At 39.0% G+C, this 26,146-nt stretch overlaps 1 protein-coding gene across 1 annotated transcript in view; it reads left to right on the top strand.

The window, feature by feature from the left end:
• Nucleotides 1-1,718: 1,718 nt before the first annotated feature.
• The window catches only part of nalcn (sodium leak channel, non-selective), a 42,781-nt gene continuing 18,353 nt past the window's right edge, over nt 1,719-26,146 (top strand). Inside the window, exons 1-16 of the mRNA XM_061287846.1 lie at nt 1,719-1,822; nt 1,890-1,951; nt 2,875-3,015; nt 3,342-3,524; nt 5,126-5,209; nt 5,312-5,451; nt 5,543-5,671; nt 7,341-7,492; nt 7,697-7,839; nt 7,942-8,046; nt 8,118-8,204; nt 15,038-15,169; nt 15,335-15,502; nt 17,847-18,038; nt 18,653-18,790; nt 19,908-19,982. Coding sequence (XP_061143830.1) covers nt 1,910-1,951; nt 2,875-3,015; nt 3,342-3,524; nt 5,126-5,209; nt 5,312-5,451; nt 5,543-5,671; nt 7,341-7,492; nt 7,697-7,839; nt 7,942-8,046; nt 8,118-8,204; nt 15,038-15,169; nt 15,335-15,502; nt 17,847-18,038; nt 18,653-18,790; nt 19,908-19,982 — 1,911 coding nt within the window. The 5' untranslated portion in view covers nt 1,719-1,822; nt 1,890-1,909. The remainder of the gene's footprint in view (nt 1,823-1,889; nt 1,952-2,874; nt 3,016-3,341; nt 3,525-5,125; nt 5,210-5,311; nt 5,452-5,542; nt 5,672-7,340; nt 7,493-7,696; nt 7,840-7,941; nt 8,047-8,117; nt 8,205-15,037; nt 15,170-15,334; nt 15,503-17,846; nt 18,039-18,652; nt 18,791-19,907; nt 19,983-26,146) is intronic.

The raw sequence follows: 26,146 nt of genomic DNA, 5'->3' as shown, positions 1-26,146 counted from the left end.
CAAAGCTGTGAAAAGTTGTCCCCTTCCTAAATTCTGGCTCCATTTTCCCAAAACGTATTTATCATGCTTCTCTGTTCTGATTATTCTATTTGTTTCATTGATGGGTTTAATTTGAATTTTTAAAAGTTGCAAAGCAACAAAATAATCCTGAAGAGCAGAGGTATTGCTAAATGAAGCTCTGTTATGCAGTACAAAATGTCACATTTGGAGTCAGTGTGGTGGAGTGAAAAACACGAGAAGCTCAAAAATATGCTCACCCATAGGATTTTCTGCTAGACACTGTTCCATTAATCACAGTAAGTGGTCCAGGCCCTAAATAGCAAAGTACTAGTTCCACACTAGCACATTTCTATGTTGAACTGTTATTCATTATTATTGTCATTATTGTTATTATTATTAATATTATTAACCAAATGCTGCGTATATTCTTGTGTTTGTTTTTATAAAGAGTTACAAAAGTCTAGAAGTGAAACCTCCACATACTTATCCAGACTTGCAATTAATGTGATTGCATCCTGTCTACAAGGAACATGTCGTCTTTCCTCCAAATGGAAAATTAATTGCAGTTCTCGCCACCGGTCCTCCCACATAATAGCAGTGGTTTTCTTGTCACTCTGTCTCACATCTCTATATATGTTAAGTGCAATAATCAAGACGCTCTAATGGTTTCTAAATGTGAGTGCAGTTTAAATGGGAACACAAACAAGGGTCAGCTTTTACTTAACAGTCATCATTCTGAGATTTGTTTTGTTGATTTTTTTAGGGATACATGATTGATAAAGTTGATAAATTGTCATAATGCACTGAGCAGTCACAATAGAGATGCTATCGCCGTGTCGCAATAATATTTCTTATTCTATGTGTATTGTAGCTGTCTCATTTTTGCAATCCTTGGTAGTCACAAAAACATGGAAGACAAAACAAAACACAATTGTACAGTTCTGCCTGTGCTTTAGGGCTATATAAATATACTTGACTTGACTTAATGCTTTAGTTGCTTTGACTAGCCCGCTAGATAAAATATATTCATACCAGCGGGAAGGGGACCCCGGAATTGAACAAGGGCAGCGATGCAAAGTGTTGCTTTGTCAACCTTCTTTTCCGTCTTTCTCTTGCTCCCCGTCTCGGGACTCTTCCCCTTATATAGTCCTCACTTTCTCTCCTCCAGATGTGTCCAAACCCTTGGTTCTCTCAAACCTTTCCCCAGACATCAAACCTTGGCTGTCCCTCTGATGAGCTCATTTCTATTCCTATCCATCCTGTTCACTCCAAAACCTCAACATCTTCATTTTTGCCATCTTCTGCTTAGCTTCCTGGCGTTTCTTCAGAGCCACTCTCTCCAACCCGTACTTCACCATGGTCTTATGAACTTTCCCCTTCATCCTAGCAGAGATTGTTCTATCACCCTTGATGTAACATTTTTGTCCACTCATTTCAACCTGCTTGGATAAATTCCCTCAATAGAATAGAACCCGTACGTCCCTTGTCCATCCCTACTTTGTCGTAATTTATGGAATATGGAATTGTGTTTCATGTCAATGGATTAAATTGTTCTCTCTATTGTCTTCCCATATCTCTTCCTCCAGCAAATCGGGAACTCTCTTGCTTTTTTGCTCTCTCTGGTTGGTCCCTCCACCTATCTGTGCCCTGGGGATGAACGCACCAATGAGGAGCCTCACAGTGAGTCCCCCGTCCCACCTTGCCTTATCGTCTGCCCCGTCTTCCTCCTCCACATGCGGTCACCCATTCACAGAGCGTGTCGCATATATGCCTTGATGTCAGATGTGGTGGGCATTCCTGTCTCTCTGAGCGTAATGTAGATGTGGGTATAGTGTAAATGTACGCCATACAAGCCATGATGTTGACTAACTGTTGTGTGTTATTTGCAGGGTATGCCTGATCGCATGTTATGTGCAGTGCTGGAGCAATTTCAGCTTTACTTTTCCCTTTGGTATGTGCGCTTTGTCTCCATTCAAAGTGTCATTTCCTCTTCTTCTGTTCATATGCTCTCATACAGCCTGTACACACCTTTTTCCACTTTGTGCAGCGGATCTAAAAAGTCAACACAACTTTTTCTATCCACTGTACACACACGCGCACACACAAACACTCAATTAAGAACTCACACTTGCTTAGACTGCTCGATGGAGGATCATATGTGAACTCACGCGGTAAGTTGCTGGACATGTTCTAGTGTGAATACACTCGTCCTGTGTCCCATGTGTGCTTTTGTCGCGTAACATGATAGCTGTGCTATGCATCATGTGTTGATCATGTTGAGGATGACAACTCTGTTCTGGCAGTTCAAGTCCGGCAACAACGTTATATTTCCTGATAGATATATGGATGGATGATTTTAGTGAATTATTATTATTTTATATCGCTATTTACCTATGGGAATAATCAATATATTATTGAACATTATCACTGAAATTCATTTGGGGAAAAACAGCCACCTCCACAAAATGCCTCACATCTAATAGACATCAAATACACTCTGCAGTTGAGTCAATAAATGCCCCAGGGTACTTTTAAGCAAAATACTTTCCACAATAATAAATGTCCTTTATATTCGACAGTTATAATATTTAAATATATACCGTACTTGTATGCATTTATGCACTGGTTAAGATTAAATGCACACTGATGATAATACAGCTCTTGTATTGAAACTCATTAGATTATGAACTTTAATTCAACTTCAAGCTAACACTTGAGGACTTAAAGAACTACAATGTACCCATACATCTTTTAATAATTTCAGGTTAACATGAACTCCTTATAATTCTGACCAGACTTGAATGCAGATACAGAATGTTGTGATTTCTTGGTGTAGCTTTGGTCACTATATTGTCTAACTGCTCCCTTTGTCAGATCCACTCTCTGTATAGCACGGCAAGCCCCAGCATGCTTAAGAGGAAACAAAGCTCCAGGGTTGAGGCCCAGCCCATGACTGACTTTGGGCCTGATGAGACCCTGGCAGACAGTGCGGACATCTTCTGGATCAACAAACCAGTAAGTGTACATTTATTTATTTATTAACTCTAGTGAAACTCATTCTTTTACATGACCCTGATTGATTTCCATGTTGTTGTAATATGGAAAAAAAAAGGTCCCTTAGTATATATTACTAAATTGTACTGGCAACCTGTAAATGAAAAAAATGTACATTCCTAAATTTCATGCAAGGGTGGCGCACTGGTTAGCACGTCCGCCTCACAGTTAGGAGGGTGCAGGTTCGATTACACCTCCGGCCCTCCAAAAGAATGTCTCAATCTCTCTTTTAAATAAACAACAAAGCAAAGAAAGTACTATGCTAACTGTCCCTCAATTTTCTGTAGTGGGTACACTCCGTGCTGAGAGCCTCCGCCATCGGCAGCGTCATCTCAGCATGCATGAACACCCCCATGACATTTGAGCACTACCCGCCCCTCCAGTACGTGACCTTCACCCTGGATACGCTACTCATTTTCCTCTACTCGGCTGAGATGATCGCCAAGATGCACATCAGAGGAATTCTCAAGGTAGTCACAAACACTACGACATTCACCTAACCAATAGTTTTCTTCAAAGTTAGTCTTCAAAGTGCGGATATATTGAAAGGGGAGTTTGCTCACGTTGGAGATGCACACCACTTTTCACCACGAGCTTAGAGAGTGGACGCAAATGAGTTACAGACTGTGTTTGTGTGTTTTGCCTTAGGCATGATGGCTAGCTACGGCCCTGGACTAAGCACATCACATTGATCATCACACTTCATGCAGTAATATGCTTTAGTTTGGTGCAAAGATTTTGAGAAACCCACCAGGGCTGCTGTGCTTCCTAAGACCTGGCCACGTGTGAACTCTCATGGGAGAACACTGTGTGATTTTGCCGTTGAATTTTTGCAGCATCACTCAAAAATCTTTGGGAGGACTTATGGAAACAGATGTGTTCGATAGAATGTAATAATAAACTTTACTGTTCTAAAGGAGCCAGAAAAGATTCAACAGAAGCAGCACGGAGAGGACAGCTGGCTTCTGTGTAAAGTGTGGACAGCTAACTTGGCATGTTAAGCATAGCTAACAAGGAGGCGGACGAGGACACGCTTTGCTTTTCAAATGGCATTAGAACCTTACTAAATTCTTCTTTCATTCTAAAAAATAAATCATTGGTGTCTTTGAAATTTGACTTAATGTGACCCCAGTGATTTACTTTATACTGGAATATGTGATTGTATGAACAAACAAGCCAATTTCATGCTTTTGTTCTGACACTTGCTATTTTGTAGTCCTTCCTCATCATTCTCTCCTTCGACATCCATTGTCCCCTTGACATTTCACTTTGTTTGTACCTCGGGGCTTTTGTCATTTTCCTTGGCTTATCATGTGGAAAACAAGTTGCTTCTCATTTCTTCACTCGGGCGGATTTACACGTATAGGACCATATCTACCTGTTGACATATCCCACTGTTTTTTTTTTGGGCTCTTGCTCACGGCAACACATCTTTTCCTGTGGAAAGGGCAGATGGCATGACAGACTTTGCTGTCAATGTGTTACAAGCCACTAGTCTGACTGAAAACTAAACTACGTTGTTAGATGTCTGGTGTAGTTATAATAATGCGTCTGGGAGAAATAATGAACAATTAAATGAGTACAAAGCTCTGTAAATCACAATTTATGATACTGAAAATAATAAAGAGTGAAGTTTGATACTTTCATTACTCTATACAGGGATCCACATACTGATAATAGCATTTTCAGCCAAAACTAATGAGGTTGTCATTAAAAGTGGCAACGTAAGATGGCTGCCCGCTCTCTGGCTTTAGCTGCGAGATGCCACTTGTTTGTGGTACATGGTGATGGTGGCCATTTTGTATAAATTTAACAAATGTGCTTCTTACGCTGCATTCCAGAAAAGTGGGAAGTGGTTTGTTTGTTGATGCTGTATGGGCTGAGGTGTTAATTGCTGACAAGCTCCTTGCTGTTATTTATACTAGAGGTTGTACTATGGCTATGATTGTGTGTGTGTGTGAGAGACCGAGGAAAGCTGTGGGCTGAATCTTGTCATTAAAAGTGTTACCTTCTTCTTTCTGGAGTGTTAACTGTTGATTTGTTCCATTGCCATTTCCTCCTCTCTGCACAGGGGGATAACTCGTATGCGAAAGATCGCTGGTGCATGTTTGATGGATTCATGGTGGTTTTCATCTGGGTGTCGCTGGCGTTGCAGGTATATTGCGACATGCGTTTGTATGTTTTTATGCCGCCTCAAATTTGCTTAGACAGCTTTATTTAAGGCATGTTTCAACCATCCCTTTCTCTTTGTTTTGAGATGTTTGAGATAGCAGACCTCGTGGATCAGATGTCTCCATGGGGGATGCTGAGAATCCCCAGAGCGCTCATTATGATTCGGGCCTTCAGGATCTACTTCCGCTTTGAGCTTCCTCGCTCCCGCATCACTAACATTCTTAAGTACAACGGAGCATTTTATTCTTACCCAAATTTATTGTGCAGAAAGAACTAGGCCATTAAAATTGTTTGTCTACGTTCTTGTTGTTGGCAGGCGTTCTGGCGAACAGATCTGGAGTGTATCTATCTTCCTGCTGTTTTTTCTCTTGCTTTATGGAATTCTGGGTGTGCAGATGTTTGGAACATTCAATCATCACTGTGTTACCAATGACACTGAGAAAGGGTAATTAACATGTAACCTCCATCAGTAAACATTGTGTTGTGATTAATATTGCATTTTTGGAATCAAGCAGCAAAATCCTTCAGTTTATATCCATCGGAGGGGGCGACCTCATTTACCCTCGACTGAAAATGACATCATGGTTCAGCTTGTGAATAAAATGAGACAAATATTCCTGACAAAATAAACATTTTCTAGTTTTAAATACACATCTTTTGAACTTATAATAAAATACACAGAAATTCTCGACTATAGCTTCCTATTTATAGTATATTTTGGAAATATAAATATGTCCAACGATTCGGTTATCTTTGCGGTTTTCACCTACCGTCCAATCTAGAAAACACATCCTCGACGGTAGTTGTGATCAGCATCTTCGCATTGGCATGGAACAACAGTGCAATACCCGTTGAGCGTCATTATGCTGCACTACCATTTAATTTATTCAAAGTACAATTAATTACGGCACGATTTAAATGACATTGGTCATAATGAGGATGCATGTACAACTCCACAGAGATGTGGAATCAGGTAGGCGTAACGCTCCTCCACGTATTCTATATTGTATTTACAATTAGCACCAAGTGCTAAAATTAATTGCACGTCTTACACCCTTTGAATGAAGCTCATTTTTGCATACGCACCCTCAGGACACATCGACCGTTACATGCATGAGAGAAACTTTATGACCCTCACTTTGGATACCAATTCGTGGATCAAAAAGTAGCGTGTCTGTTGTGATCCCCCTGCTACCTCACCAAATTCAAAGTGTGCTTTAAAATATGTCAGAGAGAACAGATGTGCTACATGTCCTTGACCCAAAGTCAAAAGCTCCGCAGCTTTGCACACACGTGAAATATGATGGAAATTGGGAATAATATATCAGGGGAGACGGATATGAGATGAATAGGGTGTCGGATTTGTTAACAAAAGGAGGATCTTGTGGATGTCAGGATTTCACCTGCTATTTCACTTCATGTCATGAATTGCACACAAAGGTATTATTATAGGCTTATCTAAAACGTAAAAAAAACTGGTGAACCTCCATCTAAACGGTTTTCTTCCACATAGGAAATAAAGGAAATTGAGTTAGCCTGTTCCAGAGTCACTGTTGCTATCATAAAACTTGATTAACTCTACAGTCATTCAGAAGGAAGTTGTACATTAACCCCCAAATTGTGGAAATAAGCAATTTATTATTGACACTAGAAAAAAAGGCAATTTAATCACTCTTGAATTAATTTGTCACATATTGTGTTTGTCTCGTCCAATTTTATTACATGCTTAACTGTCACACAAGTATGAAAATTATATTCAGCATTTACAATGAATCAGAGGTTGTATTTCAGTCAAACCATGTTCACAGTAAATCGTATTAAATTCACGCTTCTTGTCAAATACAGTGCAGCCGAGGTTTGAGGTTTTCATGCGCCACGAAAAACTAGATGTCAGTTCATTTCAAACACATTTCAAATTTGAGGTGCCAATTTACTCAAAAGCCAAAATTCTTCAAAAAATGCTGATCAAGACAATAAAATACAATACAACTTGGAAATGTAGAAATAAAAAAAACCTGGTGTGGCACCTTTAGGCGTCCAAGGATATTTCAAGGGTAGCCAGTGCCCCCACAGCCCCTCCTCGCAGTTGTTATATATATTTTTCATTTGTTTAGCAATGTGACGTGGAATAGCTTGGTCATCCCAGACACCCACTGCTCCCCTGATGGTGAAGGCTACCAGTGTCCTTTTGGTTTCAAGTGTAAGGACCTGGAAGAAATGGGTCTCAGCAGGCAGGAACTTGGCTACAGTGGCTTCAATGAACTGGGTAAAGTCATTTTCTTGTATGTATATTTTATATATATGTGTGTGTGTACACATCGTATTTTCTGGATTATAAGGCGCACCGGACTATAAGGCGCACTGTCGGCTTTTGAGAAAATTTGAAGTTTTTAGGTCCGCCTTATAGTCCGGAAAATACGGTATATATGTTGTTCTCATAACCATCATATTTGTCTGTTTTGTTTTTTAGGAACGAGTATCTTTACTGTGTACGAGGCTGCTTCTCAGGAGGGTTGGGTGTTCCTCATGTACCGAGCAATTGACAGTTTCCCTCGCTGGCGCTCTTACTTCTATTTCATCACTCTAATTTTTTTTCTGGCGTGGCTTGTGAAGGTTAGATGCGTTTGTATCTTTCTTTTCTCTAGCCTGGCAATGAACCTTCCTTTGCTTTGGATTGTACCAAATTAACAAATGGTTTTGTTTGTTCTTAAACAGAATGTGTTCATTGCTGTCATCATTGAGACCTTTGCTGAAATCAGAGTTCAATTTCAGCAGATGTGGGGGTCCAGGAGTAGCACCACATCAACAGCGACCACGCAGGTATAGTGATTGGAACAAATTTTACTTTTGTCACGGTGACTTATTTGGGTGGGAATATCTCTGTGCTGCAGATGTTTCACGAAGATACTGCCGGGGGATGGCAGCTTGTAGCCGTAGATGTCAACAAACCACATGGCCGAGCACCTGCCTGCCTTCAGGTGAACCCGCTAACACAATTTATATCGAAAGAATCTTTTTTTTTTTTGGCTCCTGCAGAAACAGATCAATTTTTATATACATTGTTTTATTTTATTAATAGTTAGGCAAACAAAAATAAGTTTTTTAACCTAAAACAATGTGTTTAATCGTTATTTATGCCTAATGTGCCTACTACTCAGTATCTTCTAACACCACCTGTATATGATGGATTGGTGACAACTATCTCTGTCACGGTATCGTTATCGTCTGCAACATTTCACAATTATATCCTGCCGTGAGTTCATCTTGATCTGGAATCCTCACCCTTAACATGCATCTTTTCTTTGTCCCATAGAACCTTACTATAGCAGCAATGTGCTTTTTATTAAGAAAATTTTTGTGTATTTTGATGGAACTGAGAATTGAACAATATCCACCAGTAGAGAAGAGTGAAATTGAAAAGACATGTAAATTTGCACTGATGTCCTGCTCTAGCCATGAATGACTTTTAAAAGACATCTGCACAAAATAGCACGCTGCAGTTAGCCTTGTGGTCAGCGTGATCCAAAGGGTGGTGCTTTTGAGATAAGCTAAACACAGCTTGCAGCTGGACCTCTGTTGATAGCACCGTAGGGCAAAAGTCTGGCTTCACGCTGAGAGAGTGCCAATAGACCGTGCGGCAACGAGCGAGGTGGTGAGTGTCAATACACAAATGGGTGAGGAAGGAATTTAAAATGTGAGAGAAATGTGGAGAGGAAATAAACCGTGTGGAATATGCAGTTTGTCCCCTCCAGAGCACCAGCATCACTTGGAGGGAGGATTTAGATAGGGATAACCAGAGGGATAAACACGGCTGACTTCCCTCTGAGCCTTCTGCTCCATTAAATGGATCACCCGGAGCAATGCGCTCTCAGGAGAATTTAGTGGGAAATCCTACAAAAAGTGAAGCTCTCTATTCAAATGGTCCTTTTTTCAGCATCGTTGCGCCTATGTAGGCTTCTTGTTGATTCCCCTTGCAGCAATGCACTTTAGAACAATGGCAAGTCATAATGCAAAACACTCCAGAAATAAGAAATAAGCTTGTTTTTCTCCGGTCGAACACCTAAGGTTGAACACAATACTCCCCGTGACAATGTTTTGTTTAAAGTTTTCCCCCAAAGAAAATAATGGAAGTTGAATTAATCTTTTCTAGGATTGATTTGTCACCATCATTATACCACTATTTAGTGTACAGCCAATGTTTGACGTAATGTTTTATCATTCTGAATGATCATATCTTTAAAAAAAACTGTTACAACTGTAAAATTAAAGACTTTTTATAAAATGTTATACTAAACAATAGTCACATTAGCCTTAGCAGTCAGTACAGATGTAAGATGTACTCTGAAATGTCGCAAAAAAAAATCAACATCCAAGTTTTCTGGCCAGCATCAGAATTTGCCACGACAGTTACGAAATATTAATAATTCTTAAAACTGGCATCCCCAACTTTTAACGGCTTATAAAGAGACTCACAATGCAGTTGTGATTTTTCGATAAATGAGGGATATCTCAAATCTTGGTCAAATGCTATCTAGCGCTTAGCTTTGTCACTAAGAGCAGTGAAGCGTGCTGTGCAGACAGATAGACTTGGAACTTGGAAGTCTTGACTGAATGGCACTTGTGCTCTGCTCTGCCTGTCTCCTGAGTAATTGACCATCAAATGAAGATAATGTTTCGATGCTGGCAGATGGGTCATACCCACATTGACGCTCAAAGCCGCCAGACTCTCTAATGTGAAGATGCAGGCCTTTCCACTTGTAGACATTGCTTATCCCATTTGGTGATGTACGTGTGTGTGTGTGTTTGCATGCTTGTCTTGTTGGGAGGGCAGCAGCAGTTGGAGATAACATGGAATTGATTGACCACCTGCTCTTTTTGGAGGCAGCAGGAAGTTCTCTCTTGAGGGGTGACAAAGCCAAATAATCTCAATGTGTGTATCTTCCATTCTCAGTTGTTTGTCAAGAACCCGCATATTTATATATATATAATGTTAAATAAATATCACATTTAAGAAGTGTTAAAGTTTATCAGTTCCAGGATGCGGTAAAGCTCTGATTTGTTTGAATTTTAAGTAAAAACAATAGAAACTAAAATCCATACATATTAGGGATGCTGTTCCATTAAAAAGACCTTTCAATATCAAGCGTGCAGGATTCAATACATTAATTTAATGAAACCTTAATTTAATTTATGAGCAATTAACATTTCAACATTCACAACTGTCCAAGTGTAGATTGAAAAGTCCCCTTTGCTTGAAGAAAATTGCTTTCAGTGTCAAGAATTTAATTAATGAATATAATAAAACTTTAATTTAATTTATGGGCAAGTAACATTTTAACATTCACGACTGTCCAAGTGTGGAATGAAAGCCTGTTCTGCACTATATAAAACTTAACTAAAGCTTCAGATTTGCTGAATACGACTCAATATAGTAATATCTTGCATGACAACCATAATTATCTGATTTTTATTTTTTTATTTTTTTTATTTTTGCAGAAATATGGATAAGCTCTTTTGAAGCCCATTTTTAATTTCCCAACCATGTATTTACATTTTATGATCCCACTACTTAATTTCCATGTTTTTCTTGAAGACCACGGTTTAATTCACACTGGTGGCATAGTAAAATGAGGTTAATAAAGTGTTCTGGTCTACTAATTATTCCCCGATGCTCCATTATGTCATAATTACAATGGCGCATTGATTGGTTCACGAGCAGAAATAAACATACAGGTGTTGAAATGGTGATTGCAAATTTTGAAATAATTGTTTAAGAAGCACTTTAACAATAATTATCGTCATGGTGATGTACCATAAATTAGTTTTGTTCTTCGCTTGCAACATCAGTTAACATCATTAGTTAGCTCATTTTGATTTTGTAGATTGCCATGTGCCAATGAGGTATTGTTTGAAATCATCATTGAGACAAGGTATATAAAGATGATGAAAGAGGAAATGAATCCCTGTGTTATCAAGTGTGACAATGGGAGGGAAAAAAAAAAAAACATTAGAACATAGCTGGGTGAGGTTTTCTTTGTAACGGGACACAAAACTTGCCGGAAATGAACAAGGAGTAATAAAGTCGGAGTGTCCGTGATTATAGATGAGACTGTTTATTCGATCCAGCCACGCCATACTGTATATATACCCAAGTTTGAAGAGCAAGATAGGAAAAGGAGACAGAGTTGGCTAAGCAAAGCGGATATTATTGAGACCCCAAGGTCGGGCTGTTGTTTGCGCCTGCTTTTATTGCTGGCCAACCCAGCAGAGGTTTTACATGCACTGCAATAATTTGGATTTTATACCATGTTCACAACCTTCTGCAATAATTTAATAAGCAAATCAAGAGCTGGACTAAAAATGCATTATTTTACCAAAACTTCCATTGACTACTTTTACATAAATGCATTTATTTGGATTAAAATCCTCATCCCAATAAGAATGCTTTATACACACGCACCATTCGGAAAATTCTGATCGGATCAAGCCCATTATGATCAAGATCTTATTCCGAATGATAGAGGCGGTAGGCAACGTTGGTAATTTTTCTTGTTTTTTTTTTTTTTCCATACGCTTACTTGTTCACCCAATTGGTTGAATATCAATCAAAAATTCCAATGTGTTTTCTAAAAATTCTTTTTATTCTCTTTTTCTACCAATATTATAAAATAAATCAAGCTATTATACTAAGTGGCTAACAATAGCAACTACTAGTTAATAGTGTCAATTAAAATATTTTTTTTTTTATAAATTATATAATTGCAGGCCATGTGAACGAAACAAAAGTCTTCAATTAAAAACAATTTTTTTCCCGTTAAATCAAGACTGGACTGCATTTCTTCAAAGTAAGTGTCTCAATTTTTGGTTTGCGTTTTTTGAGAGGATCATGACAAGACAGCATTTAGAGAGGTTTTGCTATCCCAAAATACCAACCATATTTCATACATTAATATTTGATAATAAATTTCACTCATAGTCACTCACTAAGCTGTATTCAAATACCCAGCAAATTAATACCTCGCATATAGCGACAATCATAACAGAGCAGTGTTATCTTTAGAAAGGCAGCCTTTTTTCGTGCTGTATATTGGATCCTATTATCTTTGGTGAGGTGTATCTAATCGAGTGGCTGAGTGGGTGATTGAAACGATAGATCAGTTGAAGCTGAGCTGAGTCACTTCAAGGACATGTGTCGCAGATTTTTGGTTAGCTATCGTCAGGTGGCTTCAGGGTACACGTGTCACACTTGTCTAGAAACAAGGCAGAAAAAGAGCATTTGTTCATTTTGGCTATGTGAGTGAACAGACGGAGCAGGAGGAAGAAGCAATCAGTCTGTATAAGCCTGCATCTGCGGTCGAGGCCGCGGGAAATGTTCCAGGTATTACATATAAATCCTCTAGATGATTCCATTATTAACAGTAAATTAATTAGGACACATTATATGAACACAACTCAGTTATGTTGTTGGATCCCACTTATTTGCCTCACTGAGAAGACAGCTGCCGGAAGAGTGATTTAAAGCATTCAGTGTTGAACGATAGCTAAGCAGGCGAACGTAATCCACTCTGTTGTAGCAGCAAATATATATATTTTTTTAATTTTGAAAAATATTTCTCCTGAGCAACTGATGTCATTTTCAGTCAACAGCAAAAATGCAAAATGGCCGCCTAAAATGGATTAAGAAAAGGCATATTTTGTCTGTTTAATTCATATTCCATAAGCGAAACATTAATCAGAACAATGTTTTGGCTAGTTGACCTGCAAGGAACATATCATTTAGAAAATTTCGGGGTTGACTTCCCCTTTAAATTACCTATTTGGTGAGGTGCAGGGATAATATAAGAAAGTTGTCCTTTGAGCTGGGTGTGCAGACATCCCACTCCTTTAATAAAGGTTGCGATTGCACATTGCTCTCCAGCGAGAACTCCCAGGTTGCCTTAGTGGGGTGATTCTCCAAAGCTGACAGAATATAACCTGAGTCAGTATTATAAGAAGTGTTTCATGCACTCAAGCGGGACCTTTCTGTTCCCTGTCAGTCCTCTTCTATCTCCTCTTTGGCCTTCTGCACACACGCACGCACACACACACACACACACACACACACTCACACAATCATTTCAGCCACAGGACCCATGGGTGAGAGCGTCTGGCTCCCTGGAAATGTCAAACTGTTTTGTCATGTCCAATCTCAGTCAGGCTAACCTGTGTGTGAGTCTATGTATTCTGCAACATTCGTGACATAAGTATTAAAAATGGCGCATTTAGCAAGATGGTAGGCATTAAAAACTCGCGGAGTTATGCAAATTACAGCCTTGCAGATTTTTCATTTGCTAGCTCAAACATCTTACAGCCCAGACCTTTGGAAGCTTCTTTTGACAGCCATAACTTTTGAACATAAGCATTTCATCAAAACACACCATAAATTTGATTCGTACCACATTTGTTCAAATGTTTATGTCGACTTTTCCCAAATGTACAATATATTCTAAATTGGCTCAACATACCGTATTTTCTGCACTATAAGGTGCACTGGATTATAAAGCGCACTTTCAGTGAATGGCCCATTTTAGAACTTTGTTCAAATATATAAAGCGCACCGGATTATAGGGTGCATAAAATAAATAACTCAACGTTGCTCAAACGTTAATGCAATCACAATATAGTAACACTCGAAAAAGTGAAAACAATAATATATCAATAACTCAATGTTGCTCAAACGTTAATATCACACAACACACAAAATAAACACATAAAACTTATTTTAATAAGTTAGTCCTCATCCACGAATCCATATTGGTCCATATATAAGACGCACTGTCAGCTTTTGAGAAAATTGGAGGTTTGTAGGTGCGCCTTATAGTGCGGAAAACACGGTACTCGCGATTTGTCACCTGCAGATTCACCTATTCGCAGATTTAAAGAAGAAAGTCTCAGTGCGAAGTTCAGCTTCCCTTAAAATGGCCCTCCTCCCCTAAAAAAACATTGTGAAGTTTGTGATGGCTTGAAGAGCTGTTATGGCAGGCCACTCTAATTTTCCAACATGTGGCTATAAAAGATATTTTTGGCGCGTTACAGATTTTAAATGGTCATGCAAGAAAACATGGGTGATCTATTAAGTGAAAACTGTCATCAACTTGGAAATGCGAGTTTATCATTCGATCAGTGTTTCCGTTGTGTAGGTGGCTTGGTGGCAGTAGTCCCATTCCCTTAGTCTCGCTAAACATCTCATCTTCTTCTCATCTTTCACTTGTTTCAAGTGGTCTGTATTTTTTTTATAGGGTGAACCATTTCACCCACTCTCAAGCTGTTCCCCGTTGCCACACACAAAGTCCAGCCAAGGTTGTGATCACATCTGTTAAATTGTCAAACCAACACACAGACAGTTTAGCCCTTTTGTAGAAACAAGTGTTGTGTTTGCGTGTGTGCGTGCACGCCCGCGTGTGTTTCCTCCATCCCTTTTTATTTGTGTCCTGATTGTCTCCATATTGCGTTGTTGTAGGCGTTCAATTCCACGGCGCGTCCCACGAGAAATAACGCACAGTGATTGCCCCTTTCTCCTCTTGTTTCCGTCGCTGTGAATACACACTGATGTTGTTGTCTGTGTTCACAAAAGACTCCTGATTGCTTTGAATTTTCATGCAGTCTTCCTGCTGGTTTGCCCATTTTCCTATATTGTATATGGATGGAAATCTGGAATATGGAAATATGTGCATTCTATATTTCTGCCATTGTTTTGCATGGAAGCCAAAACATCAATGGAAAGTGTATGGAAATAAAGCTTCTCACAATTTGCCCGTCTTTGTTTCCACAGCAACTGATGCGATCGTCTGTGTTCCACATGTTCATATTGAGTATGGTTGCAGTTGATGTGATCGTCGCTGCGAGCAATCATTACAAAGGCGAGAACCACCGCAGGCACTATGATGAGTTTTACACGGCAGAGGTACGGTTTTTGGTTTATCGGTTTTTCAATCATGTTTTGTTTTTATTTTCACGATATTGATTAATTTGGGGATGTTTGAGATACACTATTAAATAAATAATAGACTCCAAGTTGACATTTTTACATAGTGAATAAAATCTAACCTCTGTGTTTGTTGAATTCTAGGTGGCCTTTACTATTCTGTTTGACCTGGAAGCTCTTCTGAAGATATGGTGTTTGGGCTTTGACGGCTATTTTAGCTCCTCCCTGCACAAGTTTGAATTGTTGCTGGTGGTGGGCACCACTCTGCATATATACCCAGACCTCTACCACTCCCAGTTCACCTATTTTCAGGTTAGACTTCATATTTAACAAGCTATCATGTTTCAAAATATCTTAAGGATACAGTATTAAGCCGTTTTGTGACCTCACTTAAGCCACTCTAACATTAGTCCCTAGTGTTGCACCAAATACCGAACCAAGACTATTTTTTTTGGACCATGATAAAGAACTGAGCTTTGGAAGAAATGCAGTAAACCTCAACTCAGGATGTCGTGAATCATTGCGGAGGATACTTTGAAGATCTTGTGACTTCAATTTACCTTCCTTTGACTAATCTGGGGACTCAGATGGCCTCAGCAAACCCTGGGAATTAAATAACAAAAGTGGTTAAAAAGCTTCCAAGGGGTGGAAGAGATAATAATAATAAAATAATAACAATAACTCCCTAAGGTCCTGGATGTTGTGGGGCTGTTGTGAAGCATACATATGCAGCAATGTCTCTTTTTGCTGAGTTCTGGATCAATGAAAGATTTTATATTATTTTGTTGTATCTCAGACTTCACCTTGTAAAAGCAAAACTTTTCCTCCCTTTTACCATGTTGATCCTCTGTCTGAATGGTACCTACTTGGAGTGGGGAGAACAGTCAACCTGTCAATTATCCACCTTATTATAGAAGAGAACCAGAGCCATGTCACAGGCTGCACACTGAACGTTTCTTGGAAGCATTGTGTGGTTGTCAGAAACCACTGTGCGCTTTTACGCAGCTAATTTCCAACCGATAGCCTTCGTGAACAGGGAAAGGACTATTGCAATTTGTGTGAACCTTTGACCTTGCTCTTGGTGTACCGACAATGAAAAGGTGGTGGACAATTGGAAGCGGGGGCGGAATGAAGTTCTTCTTGATGGGTCTTTAATGAACCCTGACTATACAAGCTGCCTCTCTGGTTCACTTTCAACAGCTGCCGTCCCCACTTACTCTTCATGCATATACTCATGCAATGGTTATTAGAGCTTTTGCCATTAAAAATAATTGCATTACCTTAATTTCTATTCAGCTTCTACTGCAATCATACCTAGCATTAGCACACGGCTAAATACTATATGGTATTTTTAGTCTCAATTTTCTCCATATTAAATTAAGTGGCGTGTCATTCACCGTACCAAATGCCCTTTCTGTCTGAATAACATGTCACAAGCTTCTCTAGCCTCACTTATCAGCTTTGACCCAACAGAAAGATTTTTAATCAGGCATCGGGGCCCTCTGGTCTGTGTGTGCTCAGAATCGCAATGACTTCACTACTGTCGTGAGTCAACAGCTCAGTCAGTCTGATTCATTCAGAAAGGCAAAGCTCTGGATGACTCTCGGACCTTTCAAGTAGTGTGGAGTGAGGGGGTGTGCTCATTTACAGCCAATATCGGTTTAAAATGAATCGGATGCCTGTCAGTGTTACAATACGTCTTGCAATTATATTTCATGCAAATCATTTCAATGTCTTACAAGAGGCCAAGAACAGTCTGGCAGTAATACAAGGACACGATTGTCTGTGCTAATTCATATTTTGTGATTAATAGCAGGAAAAATGTTTATCCGCCATATTACAGTAATCCCATTCAAAAGTCAGAGTACGTTTTGAAAAAAAGCTCCATAATTAAATCCAAACGCATCAATAGTCAGTGAAGGCCCTTCTTAGTTTGTTGTCCAAACACTGAATTTGTTTCCTATAGTGGCCCAGGGTGTGTCATCCACTCAAGACAACAATAATAACATGGCAGATAATAGTTAAATGCTGAAGCCACTGAATGAATAACAGCCATTATTATAGACTAGGTTTTCATGGGGTCAATAGTGGGATGATGGCACACTGCAGCCATGACCATATTTGGGACTGGTTGCTAAGATGCTGAACAAGAAGTAGTCTGCTGCTTTTTCCACCTTGTTTGGCCATGAAATAATTACAACAAAGCCCTGCTTATCTTAAAATGAGCAAATTGACGATTGTTTTAATAATCGATTAATCTATCATATATTTTGTCGATGAATCTGATAAAAAAAAAAAAAATTGTATCCCTGTATTATACAAAATGGGACATTATTTAAAACCAACAGTGCAGAAATTGCAACAAAACAATGATAGGCTAAAATGTTGAACACAAAGATATCCAGTCTGCTTTTATGGAAAATTACAGGAAGGGGATATTTTTTTACTGCTGAGAAGCTTCTAGAATCAAAAATTTCAAACTCAAAAAGTATCCAAGTGTTCATTTTGTTTTAAATTGCAGTTTCACTCGACGTAAATTGTAATAAAAGTTACAATAATGTTTAGTACTAGGAAAATTATATATGGAAAGACACTATTCTATTGTATTTGGGGTACTGAGTTTACATTAAAGATATATTATTCTTTTCCTCCGAAGGTCCTTCGAGTGGTACGTTTGATAAAGATCTCCCCAGCATTGGAAGACTTTGTCTACAAGATATTTGGACCAGGCAAGAAATTAGGCAGCCTTGTGGTGTTCACAGCCAGCCTCCTCATCGTCATGTCGGCCATCAGTCTGCAGATGTTCTGCTTTGTGGAAGAGCTGGACCGCTTCACAACCTTCCCCAGGGTAAAGAACCACCTCATGCTAGCTTCTGAAATTTATCAGAATTACGATTCTTTTTTGTAAAATTAAAAAAATAATTCTGAAGTTTTTTTTCTACTAATAGCATATTTTTACCGTAATACTTTGACTTCTTTTTTCTAATTATCATGCTATTTTTGTGGTTAAAGGTTGTTGGGATTTTTTAATTTTTTTTTTTAATTCTCATCACCCGGATTTCACTTCACACAACCGTTTGCGTATAAACAAGCCACTCAAATATTGTCTGTTCTGTATGGCTTGTGCTTCCCACCCACTCGTTTGTCATGTTAGTCTCTCTCTTGTGGTGGCAGACCTGTAGGTTGTATCATTATTTGCAATGATTGGATGGTGGGAGTAAGAATGCGAGTAGCTGGGAGTTGAGGATGCGCTTTGTCGGTGAAGAAGAAAGTGCAGGCGTGCATCAGTGTCCTAGCTTACCCTGACCTCTACGTGCAGCGGATGATTATGTTTCTAAATCTCACAATGGCAGGGTGGAAAAGGTAGTTAGCGAGAAGTATTGTGTGCATTTCGTCTTCACCTCGTGTTGCCCTCGGGCCTCTTCTCACTCTCACCTTCTATATTATTTTCCTTCCCTGTAGGCCTTCATGTCTATGTTCCAAATCTTGACACAAGAGGGATGGGTTGATGTCATGGACCAGACCCTGGTCGCAGTAGGTCACATGTGGGCTCCAGTTGTGGCCATTTACTTCATCCTCTACCATCTCTTTGCTACCTTGGTAAGGCTCTTAATCTGCTGCTGTAATTCAAAGTAGATGAGAGGTGTCAAAATTGTTCGATTAATCAATCATCCAATTAATCAACTAGTTTTGAGCCATTGTTTGAGCTATTTTTAAAATTGTGTAAATGTTCACATTTAAGCCTCACAAAAGTAAAAATTCACTCATTTGTGTCTGTTAATATCGAAATCCAACATTTTCAAGCGTGAGAGTGTTCTGAACTATAAAAAAAAAAATAGTCTGACAAAGCAGACTTCACTTAGAGAAAACTAACAATTGAAAACAAGGGTGACATTTGATTTGAATGAACATTATTTGTAAGCAGTAAAAGCAAGAACAGGGCGAGCAAGCTACATGAATTGTTTTCTTATCTTAGGGCATTTAATTAGTTACCGCCTCATCACCCCGTTATGCTTCCTCGAGTTTTACAGCCAATCAGCTGCGGACGTGAGAAGCGCTGACATTCTCATGTTTGTCCTTCTAAAATTGGGTGTCCTGATGACTCACACCTCCTCATCCCAGACAGACAGGATGTCTTTGACGATGGAACGGGCAGCGAATTAAATTAATTATTTTGAAGGACCCCAGGGAAAATGGCCACTTCAAACCAAAATGACAGCTTTCTTGCGTTTCTGACATTCCTTCTGGAGTGTTTTTTTTGCAAGATGGCTTGATCAATCGTATAGGCCATGGGTGTCAAACTCATTTTTTTTGCGGGCCCCATTGTAGTCATAGCTTCTTTCGGAGGGCCATTATGACTGTCAACCCAAATAAATGTATGAGCACCTCATATCTTATATATTAAAAGCTACAAAACAAACTCGTTTTCAAATCAGACGAGTAAAAACTGGTCAAATATTAAAAAAAAAAAAAAGAAGATATTATAAAAGTGAAGACAATTTGCAATTGTAGTAATCACACACGAATTTGATGCACAATTTGTCTTTGCGGGCCACATAAAATGATGTGGCGGGCCGTATCTGGCCCCGGGCCTTGAGTTTGATACCTGTGGTATAGGCTCAGGCCTGAATCATGCAATCTCAATGCGCTTTCGGGGAAAAAAAAAAATCAAATTCTAAGTATGTAATGAAATCATGTGTTAATCTCTTCTTTCTAGATTCTGCTCAGTCTTTTTGTGGCAGTGATATTGGACAATCTTGAGTTGGATGAAGACTTAAAAAAGCTCAAACAGGTAAGACGTTTTGATCACAATTTTACTTCATGACACAAACGTAACTTATAGTATTTTCTTTCCTCGGTTCTTTCCGCTATTTCCCAACCACTGCAATATTTTATTAAAGTACTTTACTGGAGCCAGCTTGGGAAGAGTGACAGGACTGAATAATGTATTCACAAGTGGGCAGGGCCTCTCTCACCCTTTCCTCGGCCCCAGAGGATTGAGGAACTGGGCAGAGCTAATTAGCAGTCATACACGCACACACAGGTCGACTTCAATAGATGTTTCTAGATTCATGTGTAAATTATTGTCATCCAGCGGATTAACTAGAACATTACAGTTTATATTGAGTACCAATAAAAAAATGTCAGTTAATTGAGTCAAGATGATGAAAATTATCTGTACAGTTTTGTAATAATAATAATAATAATAATAAGCATCATATAATATTCAGTTCAGTCTCCGTATAATGTTTAATTTGTATTACTGTGCAGGAAAATCACTTACATTATGTGTTAAGAAGCAAGAGTTTAATTTATCGTAACTAATTTTAACGCTTTGATAGGTGTTGCTGTTCTGGTTAGCAATTCAAATGCTCAGCAACTAATGATTTAATATCTGTTTGTCACAGTTGACCTACAAGGGCCTTTTCAAGGATTTAAAGTTAGTAAAATGCACTTAGCAAAATTAGGAAAACTAAGGTCATTAAAGGGTATTAAGTAGAATTGTGCTTTTTTTAAATTATATTTCACTATGCTATGATGTCCATGTTTCGAAACTGTCTATAAAGAAACTAATTCAACAAATAATTTAATAAATAACTTAGTTAATGCAAATCAAATATTTTGTTCCTATTTGATTTAAATGCAAGTGCACTTTGTTATCTGGTCACGATGATTGAAAAATGATAGCCGCATTGGCTGATATATGTTTGGTAATTATAGTAAATCTGGTCCTAACGTATCCTACATTAAACTCCCTATATTTTGGGAACAATAGTTGAAAAGCAAGTCATTATGCTCCAACCTGTGAAAGACGTGAAGCATACAGTGCGGGAGTGTGTGTACGTGTTTATCATTGTGTAAGTGTGGCACATTGAAATGGAAATTCAAATGTGCAGTCGAGCTTGAAGCAATCAAGCTTACCTGCACAATTACTATGCATGCTGCCAGTGAGCCATGATCAATTTTATTTTTATTATCAAGGTTTGTCAAGTATTTTATTATCAAGTCATTTGTATATATTATTTACTAAGGCAAAACAGCAAAATGTTATTATTTGTAGTTTCATTATACAGCGGCAAAATGTAATATAAAAATATATTCATTATATACAACATCAGTGTGCACAAGCTTCCTCTCATACGTGCCAACTTTTGTGCATGTTCACATCATATGAAGTTTGGCCGATGCAACTTGTGATTTTCTTTTTATTTGTAAGTGTAATAGGTCAGCAGCATGCTGCGAGTACTTTCCCGCAGCTTCGGTAGAAGGGCTATCTTTGTGAGTCATGCCTTATTAAAAATGCACACCTCAGTGGGCCAAAAAGCCTGTTTGGCTGCAGGTATTTGCACAATCTCCTTATGACTCAAGAGCTGAATATGGAGCGAAGGTTGACTTCATAAAAGCACCATCAGACAGACATCATAGGCATGTTGCAAAGGGCACAAATTGCTTTTATTGCTATCTAATCAAGTCAGCCCTTGCCTTGTAAAGTGGCACTATGTTGAACTCCACCTATGGCAACTCCATGTTGAATCATACCTGTGATCTCTATGACTGCATTACTTCTAGATGAGCGGCATATATAGAATAGAAAATAAAAAAAAAAACACAGACGGATCAAAAGTGACTTGCCATCATGACATTTCTAATTCTTTGAATTGTTTAGGAGCAATACACAACGCCAAGTGTCGATGGGGCTGCGGGCTCCTGGGTGGTCTCACATTCTGTGCCACTTTTAATATGACATGTTGAAGGTAAAATGGTCATGCTTGAGTGCTGCCTTCATCACTCTCACGCGTACGCACAGTGATCCATTATCATTTGGGAGGTGGGAGGAAGCTGTCTGGAACAAACATCATTTTAAACCACATTGCTGTGTGAGATAAAGAAAAAAAAGCACACACATAAACACACACACACGCGCACAGACACGTACACACACTCATCAGTGTTGATTAGGGTAATGCATTTAGCGTGTGAAATTAGGTTTGCTCCAAAGGTTTAATAAAAGGAAGACAGCCGAGTGGTAGAAAGACAGCAGAGGAAACCAGAAGCGACTCGCCTTCACTGCACACCCACACACTCGTCAACGTCTTCACAGAAGATGTGTGACTTGTATAAAATGCTGCACAATTCAATGTCGTTCTGCGTGGTGTACTATAAGGATGCTTTTATACGCTGCCGTGACACATCTTTTTTTTATTTCCTCCCCCCTTCATATTGAAGACCGTAGTAATTCGCTGTGTCTGGTATTAGAAAGAATTATGTTCTTGCTGTGCTTTCATCTGTGTTTGTTGAGCTTCAGTGATGGCGGAGACTAATGGCCCACCATGCGTCTAACAAATCATCGCAGCCTACATGTCCATGGGGCTAGAGGAAGGTGCAAGGGATGTTTACCCTTTGCAAGTAAATATCCAAATTAAGGGGGGGAATAGGTGCTTACCCCCTCAGGGTCCAGTGGTGATGATTATTATGTGGGGGTGCTTGTAAGAGCACCCACATCCTCAGGCTAGGTAGATGAGTCATGAGATGCAGTGGAGAAATTGCAAAAAAAAAAAAAAAAAGGCTCCGAAAGATACAAAGCAGAAGGTTGTGTGCTTCAACAATAACAAAGGCAAACTCTGTAATAGTGACGGAAGAGTGTGACTAAACATAACAACAAAGTACATCGCCAATGGGGCATTTATTTAATTACATTATGTAAAAAAATTTTTTGGGCAAAAAGTAAAATAATACATGCTGTTTTTGAAATGAGACAAGGTGATTCAATATATATAATAATAATATGTACTTTGTCAAACATCCATGATGGTTAGAATTTAAAAACAGCAATGTAATAATGGTCATTACTCTTGAAAAAAATATTCTTGAACATTTAATTTTGAAACCGATTTAGGTCAAACTCATCACAAATAATATACTCTTCATTACATTTTCATATTTTTCACTATCCTACAATGTGGTTAACTTAAGGTCTGCTTTAACTGCATATATAGACCAAAGACATTTTCTTCGGACTGGATTCACAGTCAAAATTGCGCAATTTTAGGTGTGTTGGACTTTAGATGTTTCAGTGTCATGAAACTAACCGATCAAATCATCCTTGGATTCTTTAGAATTGTTTTTTTAAACAGCTGAATATGTGCTTGAGTTCTCAGAAAAGACCTGCCTGAAATTGCATGACAAAAATTTTATTTGAAATTCCTCAACCCTGTTCCAAACTAACATTAAGAGTTCATTCATTTTGAAAGGGTGGTGAAGAGCCATGCTGAATAATCTCATTTTTACTTTTTCTGTTTTCATGCAATCTAATACATTTCAGTGACCACTGAAAACACAAATGTTTTGGTGACTCACATCTGCGTAAGACCCCGTGACCAAGTCTTGCTTCTGGTTCCCTGTGCGTCAGAACCGCAATTGACTCAACCATTGTGTGCTAGTATTTTCTACGTCTGTTTGTGTTATGAGCACTGCATACATGATAAGATCTGGTCTGTACTATATCTGGCAATACAGCCATCTAGTGAGAAGCCTCCTCATTGTCGTAGATAACATGCTTGTGGAAAAAATGATGGGATAAGCTAAATAAATGTGACTCTGTGGGCATTAATTGTGGTATGATGGATGATCACCACACAGATACATTTATATTGCTGTGTCATCTAACTCCTTAGTGATGAAAAAAAAAGTCTCCTGGGAGTTTCTCGGATTCTCAAGATCCAGTACAATCTGGTGCAGTGGTAATCTTTTTATTGCGCAAAGCCTTCCCACCTTCATCCCCACTGAGTCCGACAGTCTTGCTGCATAAAATACCACGGTGGCAACAGCATGCGACCGTCAGGCTAGATTTCAAATTTGTCCGCCGGGTTGCGAGAAATCAAGTCTGGAGATGGAGCTAGAGATAAACTGATCAGGCAGGGGAAATGGAGGGAATAAATTAGGTTTCGAATGACTAGTGTTTACAGCTGTGACAGAAACATGCAGTAATGGCTTAAAATAATTCAGGCTGTTCTAAAACCTCTCATCTTTGATTTTTCTCTATTTCTGCAAACAAAATAAACACATGATGAAGTCCAGTGATGGGCATGAGTATTTTATGAATAAGGACGAAGGGACAATGACGGAAGGCTGTCCAGGTCGAGAACGGAGGACAAACCGGCAAAATAGGAGAAAGCGCCCATCTCTGATGACGTAAACCTGATCAAATGTAGCATGGAAGTGATTTTGTTGCCACCGGATTGTTTAATAATTAACATAAAGCCTGTCCTCCATTTGTGGGACTTAATGGGGCGAAGGCTTATTTAGGGATTTAGCGACAGAGAAGAAAGCTTAAGTAGCCAGAGAGTGGAGTGCAGAAGAAAAGAGCATTTCCCCCTCAGAGGATTCCAGATACAATGTGCTCTTATCTCTTGAATGTCACCTTCACTTATCAATTGGGAAGCCACCGCAGGCATCTGAGATGCTCTATCACTATGGCAGTCATTACCACCAGCTTACAGAGATATTTTTTTATATTACAAAAAGGCCATATCTTATTAGTACTAGGGCCATGTATCTTAACAAAATGATTGTGTTGTAAAATGTCGATTTAGGTGATAGGCATAGTACATTCATTCATTTTTAAGAATTTGGTCAATTGTATTCTTAATTGATTGCTTGTGTTGTGATGCAATTTGAGCACACTTCTCCTGCTCTTCCATGTCATGATCTATTGCTAGCATGTTTAATTATTGTTTCATGCCTGTCAAGAAGGGTTAATGACTATGCAACGGTACCAAGAGAGACAAACTGCCCTATCACCTCCTCAACTCCTGCGGGGGAGGCACGGACATATTGATCTAGCTATACAATGGGTTTCTAATGAAATTCATTGCCAACAATTTTAGTTTTGGACTTTTAATGATAGAACCGATCGGTTGTTGAAGCCCTAATTGATAGTCCATGTGGCTAAATGTCCATCATAATCTCAGTTAGCAACTTTAGGAAATGTTGGCTAGTGTATAGCGTTGGCATACCGGCGTCAGCAGAATAAAAAAAAAAATAAAAAAAGCATCAGCACCGGATTATAAAGCGCACCTTAAATGAATGGCCCATTTTAAAACTTTGTCCATATATAAGATATACATTTGGCCCGCGGGCTGGACTTTGGACACGCCTGCTGTAGTGGCTCAATATTGGTCCATATATAAGGCGCACCTGATTATAAGTTGGCTTTTAAGAAAATTGGAGGTTTTTAGGTGCGCCTTATAGTGCGGAAAATACGGTATTTATCACCGATGGCTTTGAAATAAGGGGACACAGGGGACTTAGAGATTATTTATTATTGACCGCAGTGCTACACAATGATAATGTACTGATAGAAATATCACATGGCGTGTATTCACTTTGGTAACATTGTTCTTCAGCAAACATGCTAACAACAATGAGCCAAGGCAGCTAATGGTAAAGACAGACTTAAAACGCTACAGGCTTGGTGTGTTTTTATTGAGGATAATAATAGTACAATGTTGTTTTGGATCTTCAAAGTAGCTATTGGAGGTTTATGGGCAGCTCCATAGCACGCCTCATTAGCCAACTAATGAGAGAAGGACAGGATGACCCTGTTCACTCAGCTCGCCTTTCCCCCCAGGTACCGCAGTTGGATGGGCCCAGAAGAATGGGAGACCCAACCCAAATGTATCGAGGGCAAATAGGTTATTCTCTATGACATGAAATACATATTAATGTTAGCCTTGATCATGGATAGAAGTGTCAGGGTAAATGCCGATTTATGCACAGAGCTACTAAATGGTAAATGGGCTGTCACTAGTATCGCGCTTTTCTACATTTGGTACTCAAAGCGCTTCACACTGCTTCCTCATTCACCTGATGACACGCCATCAGGAGCAACCAGGGGTTCAGTGTCTTGCTCAAGGACACTTTGACATGGTCTCGGCCTGAAATGTTTGCCCTAAA

This window comes from Syngnathus typhle, linkage group LG9 (genome assembly GCF_033458585.1).
Source record: "Syngnathus typhle isolate RoL2023-S1 ecotype Sweden linkage group LG9, RoL_Styp_1.0, whole genome shotgun sequence".
Taxonomy (NCBI): domain Eukaryota; kingdom Metazoa; phylum Chordata; class Actinopteri; order Syngnathiformes; family Syngnathidae; genus Syngnathus; species Syngnathus typhle.
The sequence above is the reverse complement of the archived record's forward strand: the minus strand, read 5'-3'. Positions and strand labels throughout refer to the sequence as shown.